General features: G+C 52.0%; 1 protein-coding gene across 1 annotated transcript in view; it reads left to right on the top strand.

The window, feature by feature from the left end:
• Nucleotides 1-8,568, top strand: part of PLEKHA7 (pleckstrin homology domain containing A7) — a 208,919-nt gene that overhangs the window by 177,895 nt on the left and 22,456 nt on the right. Inside the window, exons 11-13 of the mRNA XM_007448586.1 lie at nucleotides 414-936; nucleotides 1,676-1,762; nucleotides 4,386-4,439. Of these exons, the coding sequence (XP_007448648.1) occupies nucleotides 414-936; nucleotides 1,676-1,762; nucleotides 4,386-4,439 (664 nt within the window). The remainder of the gene's footprint in view (nucleotides 1-413; nucleotides 937-1,675; nucleotides 1,763-4,385; nucleotides 4,440-8,568) is intronic.

Raw genomic sequence — 8,568 nt, 5'->3', positions numbered from 1 at the left:
AAGAAAGGAACTGATGCCAGCCACTTCCTTTAAGAACCTCCAGGTTTTGGTGCTGGGGAACATCTTGGTGACCGGGAGAATCGTGAGGCATCTCCTAGAGATATGCACACCTGATGGAAAAGCTGACTGATGGCAAGAGAGAGAGGCAGGTTTAATCATGCTGCACTTGAAGTGGGGCAGCCAAGTCGGCCTGGTAGGGTGGTTGACACTCCAAGGTTAATGGATAAAGTGGTTTAGGAATCCTCTGCAAAGGGAAGAAGTGACTGAAGTCCTGGGTGTCTCCGTTGATTGTTCTTTGGGGTTCATACAGGGCTCCCTCACGTGCCTGGCTTTGTGGCTTTGCCTAGCTGTGTTTCCAGAAGCCCAGCAGACCCCTTGCTTATCCTCTTACCTGTCCTCTCCTTTCTCCTCAGCCTGGTCCTGGACCAGACCCTTCCTTGCCAGGGTCCCAGCCAATCCCTGTCCTTCCCAGAAAACTACCAGACTCTTCCCAGGAGCAGCCGACACCCCTCAGGGGGCTCTTCACCCCCTCCCCGCAACCTGCCGAGTGACTACAAGTACGCGCAGGACCGAGCCAGCCACCTGAAGATGTCGAGTGAGGAGCGCCGGGCACACCGGGACGGCACCGTGTGGCAGCTCTACGAGTGGCAGCAGCGGCAGCAGTTCCGGCACGGCAGCCCCACGGCGCCCATCTGTGCCGGTTCCCCAGAGTTCACCGACCAGGGCCGAAGCAGGAGCATGCTAGAGGTGCCCCGCTCCATCTCTGTGCCTCCATCTCCCTCGGACATCCCTCCCCTGGGACCCCTGAGGGCCTTCCCACCCCGGCGGCCACATACGCCAGCAGAGAGGGTCACTGTGAAGCCACCGGACCGGAGAAGGAGTGTGGACATCTCGCTGAGCGGTTCTCCTAGGAAGGCATGGGGCCACACCACCAAGGTGAGACTCCGGATGCCCTGCCAGGCTGCTGGGGCCCAGCATTAGGGCGTTAGGAGCCTCACATGGTTTGAACACAAACTTGAGCAATGTAGGATAATGATAGGTAACACTTACATGGTACTGTACTTTAAAAGGCTTTAATTCTTACAACAGCCCTATGAGGTAGGTGCTATTATTTCAGGTTTTCCCCGCTATCTGAAGGTAGAGTGTTCCTATGAAACCTTTAGTAAGCCAAAGTGGCGTAAAGCGAAGAAGCAATTCCATTTTCTGTGAAAGTGAAAATCCCCTTTGGATTTCGGTTATCAGGTGCTAAAGGTAGGTCTTTTGTAAAATCAAAGTGGCATAAAGCGAACTTCTGTAAAGCAGGGGATACCCGTGTGCCCATTTCACAAGTGAGAACTCTTAGGCATTAAGGGATGAAGTTACTTGCACACGGTCACACAACTAGAAGTCTGCTTCCTTGCAGCTTGGAAGGCAGGGAGAGATGTCTGTGTTTAACTAGTTCAGTTATTTATAATAACCTGACTTAAGTTTTAAATATGGAGGGGCTCTCACAGTTTGTCATTGTCATAACCTGGCGAGAAAGACGTGTATCCCAATTTGACAGATGAAGAGTCTGAGGCTGAGAGAGGTGCCATGCCATGTGCTTGGCTGCCCTGGTAGTGAGTGGCAGAGGCTCTGGCCCCCGCCCCCCTCCACGCCCGGCTCTCGGTGTGACTTCATGTCTCCCCTCCTGCAGAACTCCTCTCATGTGGACCGGCGCTCCATGCCCTCCATGGGTTACATGACCCACACTGTCAGTGCTCCCAGTTTACATGGAAAATCGGTAAGCAGCACCTCCTCTCCCCCTCCAGGCGACTGATCTTATCCAGCTTTCAAAGGGCTGATCTCATCAGAGTTATCCCCTGAGCCAGTCAGATGCAATCCCCATTTTAGAGATGAGGAAACTGAGACTCAGAGAGGTCGAATGACTTGCTCAGGCCCATCCCGCTGGCATTGGGACCTCCTGAGGTCAGCAGAAGAGCCGGGTAGGGCGGGGGCGGGGGAAGTGGAGGAGACTGTGGTGTTTGTTCCCCTTTGGGCAGCATTTTGTCTGCAGCATTTTCCAGCCACCTGCCTTTTTCTCCGGTTAGCTCCTCTCCTTTCTTCCTGGTCTTTGCTTTGATTAGTTCACTGTCTTCAAAGCTCACGTCTGGGTGAGGTTGCACTGCTGGTGGCTGTTTCCTGATAAAAACTACTTCCTGCAGCCCCTTTTCTGCCGGTGCCTTTACTTGTCCTAATGACAGAATTAATGCAATAATTACTTAATGGTGTCACATCAATGCTGTGCCGGCACTGGGGTGAAGAGTAATTATAGCGTCGTGCTCCTGCGGTGGCTAATTTCCTCATGATGTGTCTACACACCTGCAGCTGGAGGAGCTCTCACTGCTTCTCACCCGGTTACGGCGGCACCAGGCCAAGTTGGCCAGGGTGCGAAATTTCGCCATCAGCCAGTTACTGCAGCACGAGCTGACCTTTCCCACCTGCCAGGTCAGCGCTGGTGGGCTCTCTCAGGGCTGGGGGCCACCCCGGGGACAGGGGAGTGACATGCTGGCCTGTGCTCCCTCATGCCCGTGCTCTAGTCTGTCCTGCTATCTGGCTCTCTCCCTTGTTCCTGCCTGTTTGCTTCTGGATGCTGCTGCCAGACACTGTGCAGCCATCATGGGGCCCACGCCCCTGTTGCTGGGGAGGAGGCTGCATGTGGTGTGAGGGACCTGAACTGTGGCTTCTCTGCCTGTGAGTAATGACTGCCAGGCTGGTGTGTGGTCATGTCCAAGGGCTGTGCTAGCTGTCATCCTTGTTGCCACCTTGGGTACTCCTTGGGATGCTGAGAGGTGTGTGTCAGCCTGGAGGGAGAAGGCATGGTGCCCTCTCATCTGGACAGTGCCCTGCTGACTGTCAGAGCATCTTCACACCCCTTATCCCAGTGAATTTCACAGTAGCCTGGGAGAGGTTAGGTAGGACAGGTGGGAAAGTGACTTGCCCAGGATCCCTCAGCTAGTGGCCTGCAGGCTGGAGCCAGATTCCAGGTCCTGTCTGGCACAGTGTTCTAAACTGTTTCCAAGACATGAGGGGTTGCAGGCAAGCTCCTCGAGGAGTAGCCAGACAGTCGTTCTCCTGGGCATCCCGAGCATCTTAAAGAAGATGCTGGTCCACACGAGCCTGGTCCCTCAAGCTGCACAGAAGTAAGCAGAGGACAGATGAGGAGGTTGAGGGAATTGTCACTATCCTTCCCTGTCCTATTTTAGTGGGACCTGAGAGATACAGGAAATGTATTTGGAAAAATGAATATAAGGGAGCACGTGCAAAAATCCTAATTTGTGAATTCGGGTGACTTTTAATAACATTGCTCTGTCCCTCTCACTGCGGGACTGGGCTGATTGAGGAAGTAGGGATGGGTAAGGAGACAGTTCAGGGACAGAAATTAGATCTTGCAAACCACTGGTGTCCCTGGCAGTGGTCCTTCAGGCCTTCTCATGCTTAAAAGCACTGCCTGAACGTTTTGCATTATTTATTTTTGTTGTTTTACATCAGAGCTCTAAACTCGGACCACCTTCCTAGCCCTGGCTTGCTCTGGCTTGCTGAGAGGCCTCTTAGTTGGCTGAGAAAGTGCCTGGACTGTTTTTCTTAAGCTTTCGTAGCCCCTCTCCCTCACAGTTAGCTTCTGTGATCCATTACATAGGAAGCACAAGTTCTAGGAAATCAAAGAGTCTTTTCCTTATTCTCACCGTTTCTGGTAATTATACTGAAGAACTCAACAAGGCTGTCAGAGATGACACAAGCAGACAGGTCTGCCTGGACCTTCCTTATCTAGCTCCTGACCCAGCTACCTTGGCTCCATGCTCAGCAAACGGAGCCAAAACTTCCAGGAAACTTTCTGCAGCTACTGGTGCTTATCGTTCTAGAACCCAAGGTCAGAAGGGAACCTCCCTGGGTCACCTAGGTCATCTCCATGCCTCTTCCAGGCATCCATCCGCACCCATCAGGGGGTCATTTTCCTTCATGCATGTGAAGTGGCCCAGTGCAAAGGTTTGGAGCGTGGCATGTCCTCTTCCAGGTAGACCTCTCTAGTTCTGTCTCAGGAGCTCGCCTCTGCCTCAGCTGCTCTGCTGGCCTGGTCCTCTGGTGGGATGTGTGCTTTCTCCCTCCTCCTCATCAAACTGTCCCCAGCCAATGGTGGGAACAAGCTGGCTTTCCCCACATGGTAGACCTGTGAGATCCACCATGCTGAGAGAGCTCTGAGCTGCACCGAGACATTTGTGCTTCCTCTGTGGCCTGGATGTGTTGGTCTGCTGTGGTCTCTTGTCTCCGAAGCTGCACAGGTGTAAATGAGTCACATGTGAAGCCCTGAGTTGTGGACACCTTTGGTGTTCATAACTGGCTTTTTTCTCTCTCTGCTTCATTTGAAGGCTGACGATACCTACCTCCAGCTGAAGAAAGACCTGGAGTACCTGGACCTAAAGGTGAGTGGCCTCAGGGGTCTTGCTTTCCTGGGACACTTACCTTTCTGAGAGTGTCAGCCTCATTGGAGACCAGCGCCAAAGCCAAAGGCCTTGCAGGTCTTACGAATCTGGGTTTCAAATGAAGACGTCTCCTGTCTGAATCAGAAGGGGGATTTTTTTGTTTTGGGGTTTTTGATTTTTTTCTTTGGTTGCTGTGACTTTTGGAAATTTCATTTTTAAATTGAATATAATTGACATATAACATTGTATTAGTTCCAGGTGTACAACATAATGATATTTGTATATATTGCGAAATGATCACTAATCTAATCAACATCCATCACCATTCTTGGTTACGAATTTTTTTTTTCCTTATGATGAGAACTTTTAAGATCTGCTCTCTTAGCAGCATTCAAATATGCAATACAGTATTGTTAACTATAGTCACTATGCTGTACATTACATCCTCATGATTTATTTATTTTATAACTGGAAGTTTGTACCTTTTAGAAGAGTCTTACTTCTTGTAGCCCAGACTCTGGGCTCTTCTCAGTTTCTTGTGAATTCTGCTGTAAGGTCTCTGGCTTACAGAATGAGGGCGCGAGATCTTGCTTTCTTCCTGTCCTTGGTTAGAACCACAAGGTTCCTCCAAATAATAACCAGTTGCTTCTTCAGAGCCTCCAGTGGGGCGGGGATGGGTTTGGTTCACAGGGTGCCACTGATGTGTGTTTTCAGGCACAAGCAGTTTGGTGGATTGTCTGGTTTTGTAGTGGGGGGAGCAAGTGCCACATGGAATCATGTGGCTCTGAGGGGTACCGGAGTCTCCCATCCCTCCCATCCGTGTTTAGGAGATGAACGTCGGGCCTCACCCTGTAGGTGATGACGTTCAGGCTCTAAATCGGCCTCCATAGCACAGACAGAGCTGGGAAAGCTGCTAGAGAAGCGAGAGGCATTCTGCCTGGAAGAGAGCTGCTATTGTTCTGTTCCCACAGCTCTCTGAAAGCTCCCACTGTGAAAAACACTTCTTATGCCTGAGCCATGACTTAGACTGAAGGAATGTGACCTTTAATTAACTGCGGGTGTGAGAGGGCGGGCAGAGGGCCCTGCCGGCGGACACCCAGGTGACTGCGGCGGGGGGCATGACTCCCTCGGTCCCCAGTGTACCTGGCTTGAGATATTTTTAACTTGGGGATTGTCATCCAGCCTTGTATAAGCAGGGGTATGAACATTAGGTCCTAAGGCAGCAGAGGAGGGGCCTCCCCACTCTGAGGCAAGATCAACACCTTTGATAAGGAATGCCTCAGTTAACTTAATGTATCTGGTAATGAGCACTTGTGCTGTATCCAGCTCTGGAGAAGCTAGGGGGGATGGAAGAGAAAAATCGAGGCTCTCTGGCCTTGAGAAACTTCCAGATGCTCTGGGTCAGGGAAAGAAAGCGTCCTGAAATAACACAGACTTTTTTGCAATGAGCGTATAAAGATTTGTCTGGCCCAGTGCTCAGAGCTGAGATAGTGAGGATGACTGTGGCTGCAGTGCTGGGAAGGCTTCTGGAGGAGGTGGTGTGTGTCCAGAGCCGTGAAGAGCCAAGGGTTTAGGTTGGTTGACGTTAGAGGGAAGGGAACTGTGGGAGCCAGGGTGAGGGTGGTGTGGCTGGAAAAGTGGGGACAGATTGTCCAGGTTCCGGAGTCTTTCTAGGCTTTAGGAAGGAAGGTGCAGTGAAGAAAAGTCAGGCTTGGCTTTCAGACATGAGCAAAACAAGGAGGGTTCTCTCAAAACCAGGACGTTTTCTAGCTTACGTGGTATTCAGGTCACGTAGAGCATGAGTGAGCGAGTATGGTAGTCAGGCCTCAGTGCCCAGACGTGGTGGTGTGGGCCAGATGTGCAGCCCAGCCCTCCCTCCTGCACTCTGAACCTGGGTAGGTCCTTCCACCATGCCCACCTCCCCCATCTGACCTGGAGCAGCCCCCGGCCTCCACCTGCCCTGTGTAGCACCATGTCCCTGTTCCCTGGCCTCACCATGCCCGGGGCCGTGCAGGTGACACAGAAGTATTTGTAGAGCGTCCACGATGTGCCTAGGCCTGGGGGGAGAGGCGTGGCTCACAGCAGCACAGGTGTGCCACAGAACACTCTTCAGCGTGCTTGGTGCAGGCGCGAGGGAACTTCGTAAAGTGCCTGAGCCAGAGTAACAGGAAATAGCTGTCTTCTGATTCCTGTTTGTGTGAGATAGCCGACCTCACAGTTGGTCCCGGAGAGAAGATCCAGCTCAGGTTGGTTTTATTTAAAGATTACAGAACTTGAGCTCAATAAAAGGGATTTAGAGAGAGAGAGAAAAACTGAGGCATAGGATAGCAGAGTAGAGCCAGGAGTCTGTGTCCTGACTGCCAACACAAGCGGAGTAACAATAGAGGGTAAAATGTGTGTCAGTCACCATGTTTTACTTCTGTTAAATTATGTACCTGCGGCAGTAGCCCTATAAGGGAGGTGGTGTTATCTTTTTTTCACTGACTGAGGCTCAAAGAAGTAAATGACTCTCCCAAGGGCATGTTAGTAGTTACGGGGGAGTCAGGACTTGGGAGCAGCACTGGTGCTGTTAGTCACCCTGCCTCCCAGCCGCTCTTTACAATGCTGCTTCTACTACTGTGGACCCAAAGGTATTAAGTTTTTTGTGGAGCTGAACTGGGGTCCTTCTGCCAGGAAATATTTATGCTGTGATAGAGACAAGGTTGCATCCTTGGGGTGTTTCACCAGCTAGGAGCCGTACGTGACCAAAACGTTAACTAGTGATCGGAAGTTGTCACTGTTTATCTTGAAAAACAGCTGTGTTGATACCAGAATTTCCATGGTCTTATAGCTGCTACTTCAGTTGCTAAGCTCCTCTCAGAGAGCCAGTCCCCCAATAACAGCACCAGCAGGTGAGACACACTTGGCTTACCAGCAACATGGGTGGGAAAAAATGCTGGAGTTTGTGTTGTGTGTGAGTCATCGTTCAGGAAGGCTGACATCACCTTGGCCTCCCTCCAAGAGACAGGCCTCCCTCCAAATCAGGGAGGCAGTGGGTCTGCTCTGCTCAGACCCAGCTGGGGTGTAGAGTTCCCAGATGGATGTTTCACTTCAGGATCCAGACGAGGGAAGGGCTGGAATCAAAGGAGAAGTGATGAGGGGCTGCAAGAACTGTGGCTGAGGAGTGTATTAGGCGGGATGCTTTTGTTGGCAGGTATCCGAAACCCAAATCAGCCTGCTGAGCCACAAGGGGAATATACTGGTTCACGTAGCCAGGGCTTGTGTTCCAGGAGCTCAGGCCATGCCACCAACTGTTCTACTTTCCACATGGCCAGGGAAGAGACGTGGCCACTTGCACACTCAGGTTGGCTTCATCCCAGCTGAGCCTCCCTGTGGAGTGAAGGGTGGGGGATTCCCTAATGGAAAGCAGACTGGGCAGAAACAAGAAACACAGCAGCAGGCAGCACAGCTACAGTGTGGTCGGTTGAAGGAGGAAGGGGCAATGCAGGCAAGGCATAGAGACAGTCTATAAAGCTCTAAAATGTTACCACGTGTCTTCCATGGCTCTGAGGGGCGATTAAGACAAGTGGATCACAGCCACAAGTAGACAGGTTTTAGTTGAGTAGAAGAAAGACTTCTCTAAAAGGGCCACCACAGGTCACAGTGACCTCCCCATCACTGGGGTGCAGCTGAGGCCAGGTGAGCACTGAGTGGGATGTGACTGGATCAGGAAAACCCTCAGGCCCGTTGACTCTTGAGATCCTGTGACGTGCTAGACAAGATGAGCTGCCACGGAAGATGAGGGCCTCGGAAGAGACAACTGAATGGGCGCCATCTCCACAACCAGGCGGTGTAGCCCAGCCTGGTCGTGGAGATGGCGCCGAGCACAGCCCCGCTGTGACCAGCTTCTTGTGAGAGGTCCCTCCTGCGTCCTTGTGGGGAGAGGTAAGCCTCTCTGGAGAAGGATGGTCTCCCTGCCCCCACCAGGTTGGCACAGGGTCCCTCGCATCCCTGTCCCAAAGGCCACAGACTTAAGGATCCAGAGCCCATGTCCCCTCTGCCTCCATCAGCTGATGCTTGGGTTCCAGAACCCGTTGGTGGTGTTTGCCCACACGTGGTGGAGCTTGGTCTCCTGAAGTGAGCATTCCTG

This window comes from Lipotes vexillifer, unplaced genomic scaffold (assembly GCF_000442215.2).
Source record: "Lipotes vexillifer unplaced genomic scaffold, Lipotes_vexillifer_v1.1 scaffold519, whole genome shotgun sequence".
Lineage (NCBI taxonomy): Eukaryota > Metazoa > Chordata > Mammalia > Artiodactyla > Lipotidae > Lipotes > Lipotes vexillifer.
The sequence above is the reverse complement of the archived record's forward strand: the minus strand, read 5'-3'. Positions and strand labels throughout refer to the sequence as shown.